Below are 20141 nucleotides of genomic sequence, written 5' to 3' on the forward strand. Positions count from 1 at the left end.
GTTATTTCTGCCTCCAGCATCTGCAGTTCTTACTATCTTTGAAACTCCAGGAAGTGATGGCTTACCAGCTGGGTTGTATTCTGCTCAGTGGGACTTGATTGGCCAGAATCTGCTGGTGGTGTGTGACAGTACGCTTCTGGCAGATACCATGAGCGTATCATTGAGGAAAAGTATCATCACCCTCATCTACAAACGGAAGTGGAAGAGGGAGGAAATTAGAAATCGGCAACCAATTTCACTGTTGAATGTAGATTCCAAAATCCCATCTAAAGTCATTGCCAACCAGGTCAGGTCTGCTCTGGGATCAGTAATTCACTCTGACCAAATCTGTGTTGTACCGGGCAGGAAGATCACTGAAAGCCTCATGCTCCTCAGGGATACGATCTCCTACATGCAGGACAGTGGGGTGGACACCTGCCTCATCAGCTTGGACCAAAAGAAGGCCTTCAACAGAATATTGCGCACATACATGTGGGACGTGATCTCCAAAATTGGCTCTGGGGAGGGAATCTGCAATTGGATCCGACTGCTCGACACCAACATCGTTAGTGCAGTATCAATTAATGGGTGGGAATCAGAAATCTTCCCAATCAGATCTGGAGTCAGGCAGGGCTGCCTGGTCTCTCCTGCGTTGTTTATGTGTTGCATACAGCCTTTTGCCGAATTGATCAGGAAGGATGGAAGTTTGAGAGGAATGGCTATTCCAGGCAGTGGGTGCCTGCAGGTTAAAGCCTCCCTGTACCTGGATGATGTCACCGTTTTCTGCTTGGATCCACTGTCAGCGGACAGACTCATGAGCATCTGCGACCAGTTTGAACTGGCCTCGGGTGCCAAGGTAAATCAAGGCAAGAGCGAGGCCATGTTCTTTGGGAACTGGGCCAACCAATCCTTTATCCCCTTCATTGTCAGGTCAGATTACCTGAAGGTGCTGGGTATTTGGTTTGAAGGGGCTGGGGTGTGTGCCAAAACTTGGGAGGAGCATGTCACCAAAGCGAAGCAGAAACTAGACAGATGGGAGCACTGGTCCCTCTCCATTTTGGGTAAAAACCTGGTCATCAGGTGTGAGGTACTCTCAGTGTTGCTGTATGTGGCACAGGTCTGGCCTACTCCCCAAACCTGTGCAGCTGCAGTCACCCAGGCCATCTATCATTTCATGTGGAGGTCAAGGATGGTCTGTGTCCAAAGGGACATCCCATATAAAAAACTGGACAAAGGGGCGAAACCATACCTGATGCTACCCTCACCCTGATGGTCACCTTTGTGTGTGGCTACATCAAGCTGTGCTTAGACCCTCAGTATGCAAACACTAAGTGTCACTACTTAGTGAGGTTCTACCTATCCCATGTGTTGCGAAGGATGGGCTTGGCCTCGTCGCTGTGGAATGCTCCAAGTAGTTGCACCGTTCCATATCGCCTGTGCCTTGTGCAGAAATTTGTGAAGGAAAACACTTTTGACCACAAGGCCATTAGGCAGTGGTCAGCACGTAGCATCCTTGAGAACCTTCGGGAAAAGGAGAGGATGGATCTTGTTGAGTGGTTCTCTGTGCAGACTATCAGTCATTTGACAGAATGCCTCATCACCAGGATTTTCCAAAAAGCACCAGGATATTGCTTGGCTGGTGGTGAGAAGGACTCTGTCTATGAGATTCTTCACGCATACCCGGACTTTCTGTATCACCACATGCTGCCCTCGAAGTGGCTGTGGAGGGACGAGAATGTCACACATCTCTTTCTGGGATGTGCCGTTGCAAAGCATGTCTGGAGAGGAATGCAGTGGTTTTTGTTGAGGTTCATTCTGAGCAGCTCTGTGACGTGGGACTCTGTGCTCTATGGTCTGTTCCCCGGGATGCACAACGAGACAAACATCAACTGCACCTGGAGGACCATCAGCTCGGTGAAAGACACTCTTTGTTCTGCCTGAACCTTGCTGGTCTTCCAGTTGAAACAGTCGACCTCAACTGAGTGTTGCAGACTAGCACATTTCAATGTCCAGGACTACGTGCTGAGGGATGCACTAAAGCTTGGGGAAGCTGCCGCCAAGGCGCAGCGGGGAAAGACCACTGTATATCATCCTTCTGCCAAAGCATAATGGGGGGCCATCCAGTAATTGGACCCTCCCCAAAGCCTCAGCTAAAAGCCAAGAGTTTAATTGTAAATATAGAGAAAGCCAAACGCGAATGATTGTTTTCTTCTCTGCAAGTAAAGGCAGTATAGATCTGAACGGCTTCATGAACTGTGTATGTACATAAAGATTTCCTTCTATGAATAAAGTAAATCTTTGCAATAAAAAAAAAGTTAATTCTGATTTCTCTCCATAGGTGCTGTCAAACCTGTTGAGTTTCTCCAGCAATTTCAGTTTTGGTTTTGTTTCTAACTTTTATTTGACTTTTTAATCTTTAGGCGGTAATGCAACTGAAATAAAATCAACTTTCAGTTTGCAACAATATGTTAACTTCCACCAGCATTAGTTTATGATTGAAGACAGAGATTAAGAATGGTTTAGAAAGCAGATCACTGCAACAAAAGACAGAAATCCAAACAAACTTTGCAATAATACGTTGAATCTAAAATTACAGTTTTAGATCTAAATGTAGGTTGTACATTTATTACAAATTAGTACATAGATTAGTAAAATTAGGAGATCCAAATAGGTGAAGGATCAGAGATTAATGGCTAAGAAAAGTCAGCATTTATGAAACTAGTAATGCACAGGAATTGATAACAGCAACAATTGAAGAATTAATCATAACAAAATTTCAATACCATTGATTATAGTGAACACCCAGTTTTTTTTTTAAAATATCAAACTTTTCTGTTATGTTCAATAATAAAATGTTAGTTACCAACAGCAATATAATTCAACACTCAATATAACTGATTTTCTTATCTTTGCCTCAGTGTATAAATCAATGTAACACATTGGAAGTTACTGCCTTTTTTGATGCAGCAGAATGAAATATAAATTTTAAAATTTATTGAAATATCATATAAATAATTTTATACAAGACCTAAGGCAAGTTGTGATACTTTCCTGTGACAAACCATTTATTCTTATTTTCCTCAGCATGGCAAGATCCCACAAAGAGCACAGAAATAAATTCCTAACTCAACTATTTTAGTGATTTTGGTTGAGGGATAAATACTGTCAAGGCAAGAAGAAATACATCTGTTCACCATAGAGTAGTGCCATGGGATCTTTTACGTAGACCCGAGAGAGTAAATGGAAAATGATACCTTTGTCAGTACGGAATCCCTAATTAATTGATTATCAGCTAAGATTATGTACGCATGTTCTGGAGTGGAATTTCAACTCCCTACTTTTTGATTCAGAAACAAGAATCCCAGGGTATCACAGTTAAATAAATGCAAGCTAATGAAGTATACATAAAAGAGAATGAAAAGAGAAACAGTTGCCTTGTCAATGATCATCAAATGTAACTGTTAGGAGAATCACAAGAAAGATCTAGGATAACCAGATATAATTTTCCTCATTTCTTGTGGGAAAATACCTGGCAACCACTCAATACCTTCATGGGACTGCAGCTACAATAGCAAGCTCATCCATTGCAACACTGAAAACAACAAGACTCACATTAAATTGAGCCTTTCATGACTTACAACATTTCTAAAATGCTTTACAACCAATTAAATACTTTTACTATTGTGGGAAACATGGCTGCCAATTTGGATACAGTAAACAGTAAAGCAATGATGGCCTGAATATCCTTTTCATATACACTGAGGCCACTTTTAGAATACTATGTACAATTCTAATTGTCCTTCTATAGGAAGGACGTAGTTAAACTTGAGAGGGTGCAGAAAAGATCTACAGGAATTTGCCAGGAATGGTGGGTTTGAGTTATAGGGAAGGGCTGAATACACTGGGGCTTTTTTCACTGGAGCATCTGAGGCTGAGGGGTGACCTTATAGAGGTTTATAAAATCATGACAGGCATGGACTGAGTGAATAGGTAAGGTCTTTTCCTAGGGTGGGGGAGTCCAAACTACAGGGCATAGCTTTAAGGGGAGAGGGGAATGATTTGAAAAGAACATGAGGGCTAACTTTTTCACGCAGAGGGTGGTGCATATATGGAACGAGCTGCCAGAGGAAGAGGTAGTGGTGGGTACAATTACAATTTTTAAAACACATCTGGACAGGTATATGAATTAGAAGGATATGGGTCAAATGCTGGCAAATGGAACTAGGTCAGATTGGGATGTCTGGCCAGTGTGGACATGTTGGACCGAGGGGTCTGTTTCCATGTTGTATACTCTATGAATGCCTGGACAATAAAGCAGAATATTCTTGAAAGTATGCACAGCATTTTTATGCTCATTTTGGAGGACAGATCTCCATAACATCTCCGCAATAATGGAGACGTTATGAATTTTTAGTTAGAGAACTTGTCATACCACCTCTTCACGCTCATTAATGCAGAAGCTCATGACCATGACCACAACAAGTTTGGCAGAGATTCTGCTAGCCCTAATAACATAATAAACTTTAAGGTTCTTGCAAAGATTTGTAGCTCGGGTTGTGGATGAGGTTGTGGCTTGCTTGCCAAGCTGTCTGGTTATCATACAGACGTTTTGACACCATGCTACGTAACATCATCAGTGTGGCCTCTGATGAAGTAATGTTGTTCCACTCTGCTTGGAATTTATATGATCTGGTCTGTTAAGTTGGGTTGTACCAACCACAGACACAAACAGGAATTCCTAGAAGCCTGGTTTTCAACCCATAATGCAATCAACAAACATGTGGAATTAGACATCATATACAAACCAATGCAGAACAGAACCAGAAATGACACAATCCAACTTAACAGGCCGGATCATACAAATACCACATGGGGTAGAACAACATTGCATCATCGGAGGCCGCACACATGATGTTACCTAGCATGGTGATAAAACATCTGTACGATAACCAGCCAGCTCAGTAAGCAAGCCAACAACCTCAACATAATAAACTACATGACCATTAGTTAAAAACAGTTGTAGGAGATTTGAATCCATAGTATCACCTGGATTCCTTTGGCAGCCGCACTGTTTGGCTACTTTCGTCAGCAGATCTTGTAGCCAAACTTGTGTACTCTGCAGTTGAAGCTCATGTTGGCTAGCAGTCATATTGGGTGTTTGCTGTTTCAGAGGAAGACAAAGACAGAGTTGAAAAATTATTTTGTTTGCAGTCCAAAACTATGGAAGATTAGAAATTATGAAGAATTCTGAATAGCTTTAGCATTTTTAAAAATTAAGCTCTTAATTAAAATTCTGAATGCTAACTCTACAGAATGAAAAAATGGATTCAAGAAGATAGTTGAAGCTAAAATGAAGCTCTGTGAATAGTACCTTTTAAAATATTTAATACATTTGTTTGAAATTCCTTTACTCTTTTAAACCCCATTTATATTAGTGTCTCATCATATAATAACAAAGGAATTGCATAATATACTTATTCGTTTATATTTTAAAAAATTAACACCTCAACTTCTGCCAAGACATTCTTCAGGACTCATCACTCAATGTAACAAAAAAAAACCAAAACAATTGTGGATGCTGGAAACCAGAAACAAAAATCAGAACTTGCTGGAAAAGCTCAGCAGGTTTGCCAGCATCTGTGGAGAGAAATCAGTTAACGTTTCGTGTCCAGTGACCCTTCTTCAGAACAGGACTTCTTCAGAATTTAACAATTTCAGAACATGGAGCACCCTCTCCCCTGATGCTTCTCTTCCCCAGACCTCTAGGTCCATCGTGTATGGGCGGCTCCCAGCACAGCCAACTCTTTTTCAAACATTTGCACTTCTCGTTAGCACCTCACCCACCTATTATCTCTCTCTTGGCTTATCACATGCAAACTCTTTATCTGCCTATTCCTTCTCTCTCTCTCTAGCCACTGTGTCCATGTACTGTATTCTATTCCCACCCAATCATTAGCATAAATCCTACCCTTCCTGAGCTATCTTTAGCCCTGATGAAGGGTCACTGGATTCAATATGTCAACTCTGTTTTCTCTACAGATGCTGCCAGACCTGCTGTTTTTCTCCAGCACTCTGTTCTTTTCCAGATTTCTGTTTTTTTGTGTTTAAACTTAAGCCACTTGAGTTCTACAGTATGATAATTGTAACAATTAAAATGAGACAACAGTAAGAACGTTGTAGACTTGCTCGCCGGGCTGCTGTGTTTGAATGCAGATGTTTTGTCATCCTGCTAGGTAACAAAGACAGTGTGCCTCCAGTGAAGCGGTGGTATTCTGTCCTACTTGTAATTAATATGCCTTGGTTTGCTGGAGTGGTTGGCATCAATTCTGGTTCTGTTTCTCAGTGGTTTGAACATTGGGTCCAGTTCAATATATTTGTCGATGGAGTTCAACAAACACATTCAATTGGACCTGATATACAAACTGCTGAAAAACAGAACCGGAAGTGATGCCGACCACCCCAGCAAACCAAGGCATATAAATTATAAGCGGGACACAACACCAACGCTTCACTGGAGGCACACTGACAATGTTACCTTGCAGATGTTTCGTCACACTGCTTTCAAACACACCGGCCCGGTGAACAAGTCTACAACCTTGTCCACAACCCAAGATACAAATCTTCTCAAAAAAATTTAGTAAAAAAATTAAGTTAATTCCTATTTATGCTACACTTAATTAGCATAAAGTATTGAATAATTCTACACCCAAGTCCGAAATATTAGGTCTCCATATGTATTCTCACTAATTTTGAAAAAGTTGCATATTAATTAGATCATAAGACCATAAGATATAGTCGCAGATTAGGCTGTTCAAAGGCCTGCAGGGTCCCCAAGTGGAAAATGAGGTGTTGTTCTTCCAGCTGGCGCTGAGCTTCACTGGAACACTGGAGCAAGCCAGAGACAGAGATGTTGGCCAGGGAACAGGGTGGTTAAAGTGTTAAAGTGGCGGGCAACTGAAAGTTCAGACTTTTTTGCGAGCAAAACGTAGATGTTCTGTGAAGTGGTCACCCAGTCTACGCTTCATTTCCCCAATGTGGAGGAGACCACACTGTGAGCAGCAAATGCAGTAAACTAGATTTTAGGAAGTACAGGTGAAATGTTGCTTCACCTGGAAGGTACGTTTGGGTCCTTGGATACTGGGGAGGGAGGAGGTAAATGGTCAGGTGTTGCACCTTTGCCGGTGGCAGGGAAAAGTGCTGTGGGGGATGTTGGGGGTGAAGGAAGAGTGGACCAGTGTGTCCCAGCGGGAATGGTCTCTGCTGAACGCAGACAAGGAAGGGGAGGGGAATATGTGTCCGGTGGTGGTATCTCACTGGAGGTGGCGGAAATGGCATCTGATGATCTTCTGGATGTGGGATGCTGGTGGGATTGTAGGTAAGGATAAGGGGAATGCTACTGCTGTTGTGGGAGGGAAGAGAGGGGGTGAGGGCAGAAGTGTGGGAGATGGGTCGGACCCGGTTGAGGACCCTGTCGACAACAATGCTTGGGAATCCTCGGCTGAAGAAGAAGGGGGACATTTCGGAGGCTCCCTTGTCGAAGTTGGCTTCATCTAATATGATGATATTAGTGGCCAGTCATCCCCAGAAACAGAAACAAAGATGTTGAGGAAGGGAAGGGAGGAGTCAGAGATAGACCAGGTAAAAGTGAGAGCAGGGTGGAAATTGGAAGCAAAATCGATTAACTTTTCCAATTCCGGACAAGAGAGGAAAGCAGCACCGATTATATCATCAATATATCGGAGGAACAGTTGTTGGTGGGGGCCGGAATAGGACTGCAACAAGGAATGTTCCAAGTACCCAACGAAGAGACAGGCATAACAGGGGCCCATGCGGATACCCATGGCCACCCTTCTGACCTGAAGAACTTTTTTTTCTTTTGCAGTTCCTGAACTCTGCCCAAACACAGATGCTACATCTTCTGTCTTTATATCACTTTTTGCTATCAATTTAGTTTCATTTCTTACTAACAAGGCAACTCCACCTCCCTCCCCCCCCACCCCTCTGCCTGTCCTTTTGATAGGTGGTCTATCCTTAGATATTTAGTTCCCAGCCCTGATCCTTTTGCAGACATGTCTCTGTGACACTCACAACATTATATCTGCCAATTTCAATCTGACCTACAAGCTCATTTAACTTTTCATATACTGCATCCATTTGAGTAAAACACCCTCAGTCGTGTGTTGACTGTCTCCTTCTCATAGTTGTCCCTTTAGGTGCAGTGCCTAGATTCTTGACCTTTTCCACACTTTCTGTCCTATTACTTGTTCTGGAAACTTTAACCTCCGCTGATCTCACCACTGTTTCCATAATCTTCCAAACAACTGAACCCACCCTCCTGATATTTAGTTTGAAGCCCTAACCACAGCCCTAGTTGTGCGATTTGCCAGGCCTCTAGTCCCAGCATGATTCAAGTGGAACCCGTCCCCACTGGAACAGCTTCCTCCTTCCCCCGTACTGATGTCAATGTCCTATGAATTCAAACCTGTTTCTCTCACACCAATCTTTGAACTACATATTCACCTCTTTATTCTTGTTGACCTTGTGCCAATTTGCTCGTGGGTCACGTAGTAATCCAGAGATTACCACCTTTTTGGTTCTGCTTTCTAATTTAGCCCCTAGTTGCCCATATTCCCTCAGCAGAACCTCTTTCCTCTTTCCACCTATATTGTTGGTACCTACTTGTAATTGTAGGTAATTGTAAAAGAAATTGAGTCTTTCACCATTTTCAACGAACGTCTATGAGTCAAGCCACCACTTCTTAGTAATGGTACTCTGGAAACTGACAAAAATGACTAAGATTTAAACAAATATACATTTTATTACTCACCAGTATTGCACATTGGACCTGGCTTTTCACAGGGAACAAAATTCCCAAAGGCACTGAAATTATTATTGTAAAAGAACTATTGACATTGACAGGCACTCTGATACGCTGTTTAAATGGGTTGTTCAAGTCAAATTTTAGATGATAAGGAGACCACATTTTTTTTCAGTTTTTTTTGGGACTATAAATGGAAGTGGCAGTTGGACTACTATTAGGAAAACAGGAAAGTTTTGCAACTTGAAAGAAAAGTGTTCTATATTGTCAGTTGGCTTGATGGGTTTTGCCAACAGCATGGGTTCAATTCCTGCACTGGCACAAGTTGCATGAAGGACTCTCCTTCTCAGCCGCTCCCTTGCCCAGAGGTGTGTGACTCTCAAGTTAAACCACCACCTAGTCTCTCTCTAATGACAAAACAGCCCTATGTTCTGTCAACTTGAATATTTCCTTTGGTTAACTGTAAGCATTGTCATTGAAGATTCATTAAATATTATAAAGTTCCCACCATTATTAAACAAAATACTTTTAAATTTCCTGTGAACAATCTACTGAAGTTTGGCTTCACAGAAATATAAAACTGAAACATTCCTTAGATGACTAACAGTTGTATGAAATAGTCCTTTCCATACAGTACTCACCAGTAAACTGAGCTGATCTGGATAGTTGCTGAAGTGCTTCTGTACATAAGGAATCCCCAGTAGTTGAAAAATTATCTGTCTTTGCTCAGGATTCTTCAAATGACCTTCAAGTTCATGAGCAAGAGCATGTTCCAATTTCTCACATATCTGAGGTCAACAAAATATAAAGCACAATAATGTTAAGTATGGAACAAACTTTTACACAGAACCATCTGCTTTAAAATCAATTACAATCTTTTTGCCTTCCAATTCTTTTGAGGTTTAGCAAAATCCTCTTAGTTTTTAGTGTTCTGAGGAAGGGTCATCAGACCCAAAACGTTAACTCTGTTTTTCCCTTCACAGATGCTGCCAGACCTGCTGAGCTTCTCCAGCAACTTTGTTTTTGTTTTTGTTCCTGATTTACAGCATCTGCAGTTCTTTCAGTTTTTATCCTTTTTTAAACTTCAGTTTTCGGAGCTTTGGTCTTTTGCACTGCCAAGAAACTGTGCAAATATCATGCCATGAGAAATCTCAGGTCTGTGTTTCACAGAACACAGAATGTATGCTTTTTTTTTAAACTGCACTCAAGGTGTAACATGCCATACATCACATTTTAGTAGAGATGCAAAAAAAACACAAAAGAAATGAGGTGGATAGAAGCAAGATGAACAATTATCAAGGGTAGGCGGGAATGTGGAAAAGAGATTACAATCAGATCAGCCATGATTTTATTGAATGGCAAAACAGGTTCAAGGGGCTGAATAGAATACTACTGATCCTCATTCACATGTCTAAGTGCTTTTATTCCTCCCAGTTAGGGTGCCTCTCTCATTTGTACTTACCTTGCAAATGACAGCTACAGATAGTCATTGACCCATTCCTCACATGAGGAAGAATGGTACCTTTAGTGGTGGGATAGAGGTAGTGTCACAAGCTGAATTTTTGTACAATTCATGGTGCTGCAAACTTAGGAGTCCTTTGCACCCATTGTGCCTGTACTGGTTCTTTGAAAGAGCTGTGTAATTGTGTTAAACTCTCATACACTTTCCCTGCGAATGCTTATTGAACAAATATTGAATTATCTTTTGAAAGTCACTATTGACTCTACATCTACCACCATTTCAAGTAGTGTACTCCAGAACATTACAATGCTCTGCACATAAGAATTTCTCCTGATCTCCCTTCTGATTTATCTACCAATCACAGTATCTTAAATCTTTGTCCTTTAGTTTCTAATCCTTCTGCCAGACCAGTGGAAACAGTTTCACTTTATTTTCTTAATCAAAACTTACTGTAAATTTTAACAGTTCAAGTAGAACCATCGAGATTTACTGAGGGAACAGCTACATAGAACTGTGACAAAACAATGCAAACTCTTCTTCCGAGGCCTCCCTCTATCTGCCACTAAACCCAAAGCAGGAAATTGGCAGAACCACTACTGAATTTCCAGGTGGATATTTATCTAATCCCAATTGCTCTTGGAGAGGTGATCGCAGTGAATTGCTTTCTTGAATCGCTATAGGTACATCCATAGTGCTGTCAGGAAAGAATTTCTAGTAAGACACTATTTAGTTTCTGCACAATGACAACACAAATATTGACAAGGGGAATTCAGCTATGATAATACTACTGAATGTCAAAAGGAGATGGCTGAATCCTCTCTTGTTGAAATTGCTCATTGTATAGCAACAAGGTGAGTAGAGACAATGATTTCCTGCAACTTTGCTTATAGGAAATTGGATGACATATTGGTTTATAAGAGTGATATAGCCTGTAGTGCACAATCTATTAATGCTCTGCCGCTGAGGAGCAGCAATACTTACACCTAAGGGTTGTCTGTTGAAGGGTATTCAGATTAGAAGGTGCAATAAACATCTGGCTACAGGTCAGAATGAAACATCTGAAAGTGACCGCTTTCTTATTTTTTAAAAACATTTTAAAGCTTTTTAAGAGATGCATTCAGCCTTTGCATAGCCAGGTGGATCAATACATGAAGGGAGATATTCCCAGACGTACTGCCAGTTACACCAGATTGCCTGGGAACAGCAAATTATTAGGAAGTCCATGAGAGAGCACCACTGTAAAGATGCCCATCAGATTTTCCTCCATTTAAGTTATATTTCTTTACATGCAAGTGCTCTAATTGATAGGCTATTCCAGAATTCACCATACATCCTGATGTAAATCCACGGGATTTCTCCGTATGACCAAATACTCCATAGATGCTTTGTACAGATTTACGAATTGTGAAATCCAGTCAGTCAATGTGCTCACCTTGTGCCATGGTTTCCCAGGTAACAATGTTGCTTGGAGACTAGAGTCCAGCCAATCCACATTGAAAGGATGGTAATTCATGGTAAACCCCGGATGAATTTCAGAGCTTCTTGAGATATTGAACTACTATCAATGATGTGTAAAAGTCCAAACTGCAATATAAACAATAACCTGCTGACAAGTTAGTCTAGTTTTGTGAAATGTTATGCAGGAGACCTTTGAAATAAATTACACTTTGGAAACAGTGTCAACACAATACAAAAATTATGAAAAGTCACTTGAAACTATTTTATTTCTGCAATTTTTATATATATAGCTTGTTTTTGGCTCAGGTACCTACTTTCAGAATACCTCAATTAAATGGTCACTTGTCATGTGCAATGTGTGGCAGTACAAACTGACAGGCTTTTTACCTACAGGGATATTACAGCCAATGCTGAACTTGCTTTTGCCCAACACTCACATGAGAATTTCACTGGGTCACAAACTTCTCCCCTGGGATAATAGGTGTACTAAGGAAATGGTTCAACAAACAATAATAACTCATATTTATGTAACACCTCTAAGACATACAAAACACCTCTGAGATACATAAAGATACATTAGTACATGCAAGCTTGAAGGAACATGTTAAAAGAGAGAAACATAATGAGGTTTAGGGAGGGAATTCCAGAGTTTAGCATATAGGCAGCTGAATGTATTGTGCCAATGGTGGAGTGATGAGAATCCAGGATCTGCAAAAGGGGACAATTAGAGGTATGCACAGAGATTAGAGGGTTGTGCTGGGAACTAGAAGCATTGATGTCTCCTTGCTGAGCTTTCATTCTACCATGGGTATTGCCCAAACAAAGCACCTTGTGCATAGGCTTAATATTGAGTGTCAACAATATGGTTAATGACAAAGCTTTTTTGGAACCAAATACTAGGATACAGGAGCACAATCTGCTCGCACCCAGCTTCCTTAGCCTCCTTATTTATCTGTTGCCTACGGCTCCCTGATTGACCCAGGTTAACAACCCCAATCAAGGACATCATAGTCAATGAAATCCACCTGTTTCCAGTAACTACAGTTCACCTTTGAAAAACTCTCTTCCACCTTCCCCATGACAGGAATAGCAGTCTTAAACAAGCGCTGTATTTAACAGATGAGACAAAAAATAGATTAAAGACTAGAAAGGCAGGTAATGGAGGTCATAATAATACAATATGCTAATCTATTTATGAAATATTAGAAGCCAAAGCTACGAATTAAATATTTACCTGTCCACAGTGCTCTGTTAAACTCGTTGCTACAGTAACAGAGCATATCGAACGTCACTACGTCAGTGGACGGTTGGCCTTTCAAAGAAAAGTCAAATATTTTTCCAAATTACACAGAAAATGAGGGTGTGTTTATAAAAACGCGTTACCTATGCCTCGCCTTGTCCTAATTTCAATTTTAGAAATATATAATTGGAGAGGGTAAAAATATGACCTCTCACCTATGACCTCTTCCGGAGTTGGTTTGTGACATTGGCTGAGGAAATGGCAGTTTGAAGGTTGGGGGGGGGAAGCTGGCCTTCTTCCAGCATGAAACACCGGCCTCAAAATGACAGGTAAATACCCAGTAACTCATTCTTACAGAAATACCCGCGGCTAATGTGAATAGACCCGTGGATTTTTCTTTTTTTTCCCTCAACAAATAACCTGTTGAGACCTAGTTGCTTCACTTTCGGCTGTATTGAAACTGTAGCTGTTGATAAGGGATTTCGATGTTTTTCTTTTACTTATGAATGATAAGTTCCGAAGTCCTATGTATTTCCTCCCTCCCCAAAATGCAAACGCCTTGTGTTTATAGCAAGCAAGTAATCTTCTCAAAACCCTTTAAAATGCTGCAAAGCGATTAACTATTATTGAAGTGCCACTATTGTTATGCAGTGAAATCTGACAGCCAGTTGGGGGTTGTAATGGTTCAGCAACAAATTTTTAGTTAACATTTGGAATACGTTCCTGTCCACTTAAACTGATGAACCAAGTTTTTGGGACCATTCTCTGGGACACCTTGGACCACTCCTCCTTCAACCCATGCACCTTCCCATGCAATTGCAGAAAATGTAACACCTTTCTGTTTACTTCCTCCCTCCTCACTATCCAAGGTCCCAGATACAGCTTCTAGGTGAAGTGGTGATTTACCTGCACTTCACTCAATCTAGTCTACTGTATTCACTGCTCACAATGTGGCCTGCTTTACAGTAAGGAGATGAAACACAGGCTGGGAGACTACTTTATTGAAAACCTATATTTTGTCTGCAAAAAAAAAAAGACTGAGTTTCCCAGAGATAGCAAGGACTGCAAATGCTGAAAGTCAGAATCAATAAGATGTGGAGCTGGAGAAATGCAACAGGTCACACAGCATCTGAGGAGTGGGAAAGTTGACGTTTTGGGTTGGGACCCTTCATCAGGCCTGATTTTCTTGCCCCTCAAGTGCTGTCTGACCTGCTGTGCTCCTCCAGCTCCACGTTCTATCGACCCTGAGCTTCCTCTTGCCTGCCAGTTCCACACACCACTGTGTTCCCTGGCCAACGTCCCTGTCACAGGCTTGCTGCAGTGCTCCAGTGAAGCTCAGCACAAGTTGGAAGAAGAACATCTCACTTTCTGCTTGGGGACCCTACAGCTTTCTCGACTCAATATAGAGTTCAATAATTTTAGGGCCTGGGCATTTTCTTCCACGTCCTTACCCCAAACCCCAAACCCCAATCACCAGAACTTGTCATGATGTAGGCTGTTATCACAAATAACCCGTTGTCAGCCACTATTGGTCCTTATTAGCAGCTATTGATTCTCCCAGGCTGATCTTTACCCATTTCTTTGTCTGCCCAATTGTTTACCCTACCTCTCTCTGGGCTGCATCGCCACGTATTGTATACTATCCAAACCCCGCCTTTCCATCATCAGCATATATACCAAACTTTTCCTCAGTAAAATCAGTTCTGAAGAAAGGTTACTGAACCCAAAATGTTAACTCTGCTTTGTTTCCACAGATGATGCTAGACCTGCTGAGTTTTTCCAGCAATTTTTGTCATCATTTTGGATTTTCAGCATTTGCAGTTATTTTTCTTAATATAAAGTTGTTGCTTACTGCCTTTATCGCAACAACAGCACATCTGACATTTCAGCACTCCCTCAGCTAGATTGGGTGATCAACAGTGGGTCTTAAAACACTCAAAAATTTGAGGACAAAAATCCACTTTGACATTCCCTGTGCTGAGGGGCAAGTGCTATATTGTTGGTGCCCCATCCCTTGTTTTGAATCAAATTTTGAATAGTAATTCAAGGTCCTGTGTATTCTCCCAGATGGATGCACAAGATCCGTTAGCATTATTTTGAAGGGTAAAGTGGTGTAGTTATCCCCAATGTACTGATAAATATTTATCCTTCAAGCGGCATTACCGAAACAGATATCTGATCATTTATCTCATTGCTGTCTGCAGGAGCTTGCTATTTACATGGATGGTTTCTGTGTTTCCTACATTATAAAAATGACCTGTACTTCAAAAATATTTCATTGCCTGATAAGAAGCTTTAGAGGAATTGTGATGAGGGGAGGTGCTATAGCACTACCCTTTTGTCTGAATCAGTTGAATAAATTACTCTCTCAGCCAACATTACCAAAAGCCGAATGATGTATTCCAGAAGAATGTCTTGATGTTTCCCCCTCAAAGAAGAATCCTTGAATACAATAATGATCTTGTATTTACCAAGCAGCTCTCAGATTATTTTGCAAGAGCTATTACTAGACTACAGGTTCCCAACAAATATAGATAGTAACTTTGCAAAATGCATACAAATATAACTACGAAACATTATAACCAGAACCAAGTGAGATGGACACATACTAAAGTAGTCTCTTGTTCTTCTGTGTGACTGCAATCAGGATGAGGCACTCCTGTATTGTTTCTGTTTCCGTCTCCCAGAAGCTGGATGCTAGCTTAGGTGAGAAGGGACTGTGCACTTGTCCTTTTAGCAGCAGAAAGGATATTAAAGAGGCTAACTTATCCAAAATACCTCCTCTGTGATAAAATGTCAATTGATTTCTAGTGTTGGAGCTAATGCACTGTTTTGATGTTTAATGTTGTAGGAGACACTCGGGTCAGAGCTTTGGAGGACTGCATAAATCAGGAACTTTGAACAGCCAAGCAGGAAGAGGATCTGAAAAGCAGAAAGAATTTGTCACTATGCACACAGGCATCAGCCATCACCACACGTCGCCATTAAATGGAGCTGTAGGAGAAAGCATGGATTCACGTCCTGCTTTATTTGTTGGGACTCCAGAGAGCGTGCCACGTCCTTCCAAAGATGAAGTTCAAATTCAGGTGGAAGCATCTGAAGGCCAGCGCAGCAGATCTGGGGCAGATACCCAGCGTTCAAACTCTTCTCATTCACATGGTCACTCACATTCTCATCCCAGATCAGAGGGTCCTGCTGAAGAAAGATCTGAACTAGATAACAGGGAATCCTCCAGCTCAGTTTCAGAACTTCGGTACATCTTTCTGTGGCTTCAGAAGAGTCTCCCATATATTCTTATCATTTGTGCCAAACTGGTTTTCCAGCATGCTCTAGGTATGAGAAACATTTCAGAATTTTGGCTTAGTAGAGGGTGTTCTTATGAATTGCAGATGATATTGAAATTTTTTATTCAGCTCTCAGATTCTGAATTTGTTTTCTAGTCTCCTGTGTTGGGAGACCAGGCAACTGACACTCTGAGAGATTTCAGGGCTCGTATGATATTTTAAAAAGTTAGACATGTTCTCAAAGTCTGTCGTAGTGCATACCTGACAATTCTTTAGTTGGAGTGTGTTCAGTGTGGAATGCCATCAGTCAAGTGATGGAAGGTGTTGTCAACAGCGCCATCAAGCAGCATTTGCTTAGTAATAATCTGCTTCGTGACACTCAATTTGGATTCTGCTAGAGTCCCTCAGCTCCTGACCCCATTACAGCCTTGGTTCAATCTTGGATAAAAGAACTAAATTCCAGATACTGTGAAAGTGATTGCCCTTAACATCAAGGCTCCACTTGGATAATTGTGACATGGAGGAGTCCTAGTAAAACTAGAGTTAATGGGAATGTTGGAAATCAGTCACCTTGTGTCCAGTAAATCTCTGCAAAAGTTCCTCAAAGTTGTGTTCAAGGCCCAACCACCTTCAGCTGTTTGACCTCCCCTCTTCATACGGTCAAGTGGGAACATTTGCTGATGATTGCAGAATGTTCATTACCACTTATGATTCCTCAGATACTGAAGGAATCCATGTCCAAATGTAATAAGATCTGGTTCCTGCAAGTAACTCTACATCGTGACTGCCCAAAGCCTCTCCTTCATCCACAAGACGCAAGTAAGGAGTGTGTTGGAATGTTCCCCATTTAACTGGATGATTGCAACTCTGACAACACTCGAAGCTTGACATCATCTGGACACACAGACTGCTCGATTCACACATCGATAAACATTCACTCCCTCTGTCCGTAAATGCTCAGTAGCAGCAGTGTGTACCATTTACATGATGCACTGCAACAATTCATCAAGGCTACTTAGACAGCATCTTCCAAACATACAACCACTATCTAGAATGACAAAGGCAACAGATATATGGGAATACGACCTGCAAGTTCTCCTCCAAGCCACTCGCCCCTGACTAGGAAATACATTGCTGCTCTGAAAGTGTTGCTGGGTGAAAATCCTGGAACTCCCACCCCCCACTAATGGCATTGTGTATATGCCCTCACCAAATGGAGTGCAGCAATTCGAGAAAACAGTTCACCACCACCTTCTCAAGGGCAAACAGAGAGAGGCCATAAAGTCTTGTTGCCCAGATCCCATGAATGAATTTTTTTTATATATAAAATTGAGCTGAGCAGACCAGAAAGAAATTCCTGTTCCAGTTTCCCCATGATATGGTTCCCGTGCTGAGTACTAGAATTCATGCTTGTCCATATACACAAACTAATTTTCTAGTTAGTGTACCTCTTTGTGATGTTTCACGATTAAATAGCCTTCCTATATTTACTCTTTAGCTCCATACTTGAAGGGTGCCCATTTCAATGATACAATAGTATAGAAGGCACGTGGAGCTGCATCTTAGGTCAAATTGATGTCTTCAGGAGGAGAGGGGAACAAACTGAGGTGGGGGGGAAGCCCAGAAATATTTGTAAAACAGTCCTTTGCAGCATATATTTTGAAGATGTGCAGTTATCTAGTCCAGCATCCTTCTGTTAGAGGAAGATACTTTTACAATTGAGAAATGCTTCTTTTATCTCCAAATTAGCATCTGTTGGTCCCCTTTTCTGCTTTAAGCCAGTTACAACTACTTGGGCTTTTGTGTTACTTGTAACACATGGAACATTTCAAAATCATTAAGTGTAGCAATCAGTCCTGTTTACATGTGGAATAACAACTCCTCACTGGAAGCACTGAGGTTCCTGTTAGAAGTGACGTATTCTTAATTATTCTGTTATTTACTCTTCCTTTATCATTTTACCATCTGTTTTGGCACCGGACGTTTTCTGGTATTTTTGCAAATGGTTGCTTGTTGCGTATGAATCCGGGCATGATTCTGCCCCAAGTGAACAGTCACAGTCATTCGTTTTTGAGCAAGGAATCAATTCTGACAGAACCTCTGTCAGGTAGAGATTAAGACACAAGACCTTTCTCTTTCTAGCAGATGTCAAGAATGGGAAGCCTAACCCCTGGCTGGTTTCTCCCCTCCAGAATGATTTTCTGATCTGCATATTCCTATTCCCTGCACAATCAAAATATTTCAAGGAGCTGAATTTTTGCATGGCAGTTAACTTGAACATTGCTGAAAAAGACATATTTTGATAAAGCTTTTTGTCTCGAAGTCATCAGGATAATTCACAAGAATGTCAATTCAAAGGGCAAACCAACATTTATACTGCATGAGAGGAGCTTACACATTGGTAGATGTGTTACCATCAGAATGCACCAGTTTCTGTTTGCACTAGTATGCAAGTACAGAAAATATTATAGAAAGCAAGTAGAATTTTGGCATTTTGCTAAAGGGATAGAGTATAAAAGTAGGGAAGGTTTGCTGCAACTGTGTGAGGCATTAATGAAACTGTACCTGAAACATTGTGTCAAATTTGGTCCCAATACTTGAGGAGGGATGTAGTCATATTGGAGACAGTTTGGATGAGGTTCACTAGATTTCAGAGATGAGGGATTGCTTATGAAGAGAGGAGATGTAATTAAAATATATAAGATGAGGATTGACAAAGTAGGCACAAGAAGGATGTTTCCTTGTGGGGCAATCTAGATGGAGAGGTCATTGCTTTTGGATAAAAGGTAGCAGATTTAAAGCAGATGAGTAGAAATTACTTCTCTAAGGGTTGTGAATGTGTAGAATTCATTGCCCCAAAATGTGATGGTTCCTAGGGTATTGAGTAAATTTAAAGAGGAGATAAACAGATTTTTAATGTGAAATGTGTTGAAGGGTTATGGAGAGTACACAAGAATGTAGAGTTGAGGCTGAAATGAGATCCGCCATGATCGTATTAAATGGTGGAGCAGACTTATGAGTGAATTGCCTAATTTTGCTCCTAGATGTTCTCATGTTCACAGTTAATTGTCAGGCTTTGTTTAAATTTTAAGCATGTTGACTTTGATCAGAACAGTGCTCTGAAAATTGAACCAACAAATGGCAGTCACCTGTTTTGTTGAGTTGAAACAAGCACAGTGTGTGTAGGTGTTCTTTCTGTCTGCAACGAAGACTGCTTGTAGCTTCAAGTATATGCAAGTGAACCACACTGCTAGTCCAGTTGATTCATCCTAAATACTTTGAACACGGAATTATCCAGCAACTGTTGTCCAATTACAAAATCACATCTAACTTTGAACTCTATATTGTGAGTCTTGCAAGTGTAGCTGGTTGGATGTAGTCAGTACATTTTTTTTTTTTTTTTTGTTGTGAACAGCCAAAGACATGCTGTATTGTACGATATTCCAATGTTTGGAATGTATGGCCAACATCACTCATGTTGCTATTACATTGTAGCAGCATTGAATAGCTAGCTACATCTGTGGCTCAAACCTTTGAGATACATTGCTCTTCCAAGTTAATCTGAGGTAGATGGGGCACTTTCAAGGACCAAGTGTGATCATCTTGGAGTCTTCCATAGTTTGGAAGTGAAATTAATGATGCCACTAAACACATAATAAATCTCTCTGAACTATGTATAGCAAGAAAGCAAGGAGTTTGTCCCTGTGCATAGTTTCAATTTTAGTACTTTCATCCTACATCAAATGGGAAGAGGCATTTGCTGAGTTCAAAGACCTCCACTCATGGCTATGCCACCACAAGCCCAGTGTCTGCTGAAGGCAGTGAATCGTTGAAGGTGTGTCTAGCTGACCTAGCTTATTGCACGATTCCAAACGACTTATCTGATTTTCATTTGCAATG

The 20141-nt window shown here is 41.0% G+C and overlaps 2 protein-coding genes across 5 annotated transcripts in view; one reads left to right on the forward strand and one right to left on the reverse strand.

The window, feature by feature from the left end:
• The window catches only part of LOC109911143, a 105991-nt gene extending 92992 nt beyond the window's left edge, over positions 1-12999 (reverse strand). For all 4 annotated transcript variants that reach the window (XM_048612442.1, XM_048612441.1, XM_048612444.1 and 1 more), the window contains exons 1-4: positions 12952-12999; positions 11692-11862; positions 9439-9585; positions 5026-5140 (exon numbers count right to left, since the gene is read on the reverse strand). In XM_048612442.1, the coding sequence (XP_048468399.1) occupies positions 5026-5140; positions 9439-9585; positions 11692-11772 (343 nt within the window). In that variant the 5' untranslated portion in view covers positions 11773-11862; positions 12952-12999. The remainder of the gene's footprint in view (positions 1-5025; positions 5141-9438; positions 9586-11691; positions 11863-12951) is intronic.
• Positions 13000-13176: 177 nt separating this feature from the next.
• The window catches only part of rnft1 (ring finger protein, transmembrane 1), a 30819-nt gene continuing 23854 nt past the window's right edge, over positions 13177-20141 (forward strand). Inside the window, exons 1-2 of the mRNA XM_020510406.2 lie at positions 13177-13286; positions 15809-16290. Coding sequence (XP_020365995.1) covers positions 13261-13286; positions 15809-16290 — 508 coding nt within the window. The 5' untranslated portion in view covers positions 13177-13260. The remainder of the gene's footprint in view (positions 13287-15808; positions 16291-20141) is intronic.

Source organism: Rhincodon typus, chromosome 26, assembly GCF_021869965.1.
Source record: "Rhincodon typus isolate 14 chromosome 26, sRhiTyp1.1, whole genome shotgun sequence".
NCBI lineage: Eukaryota > Metazoa > Chordata > Chondrichthyes > Orectolobiformes > Rhincodontidae > Rhincodon > Rhincodon typus.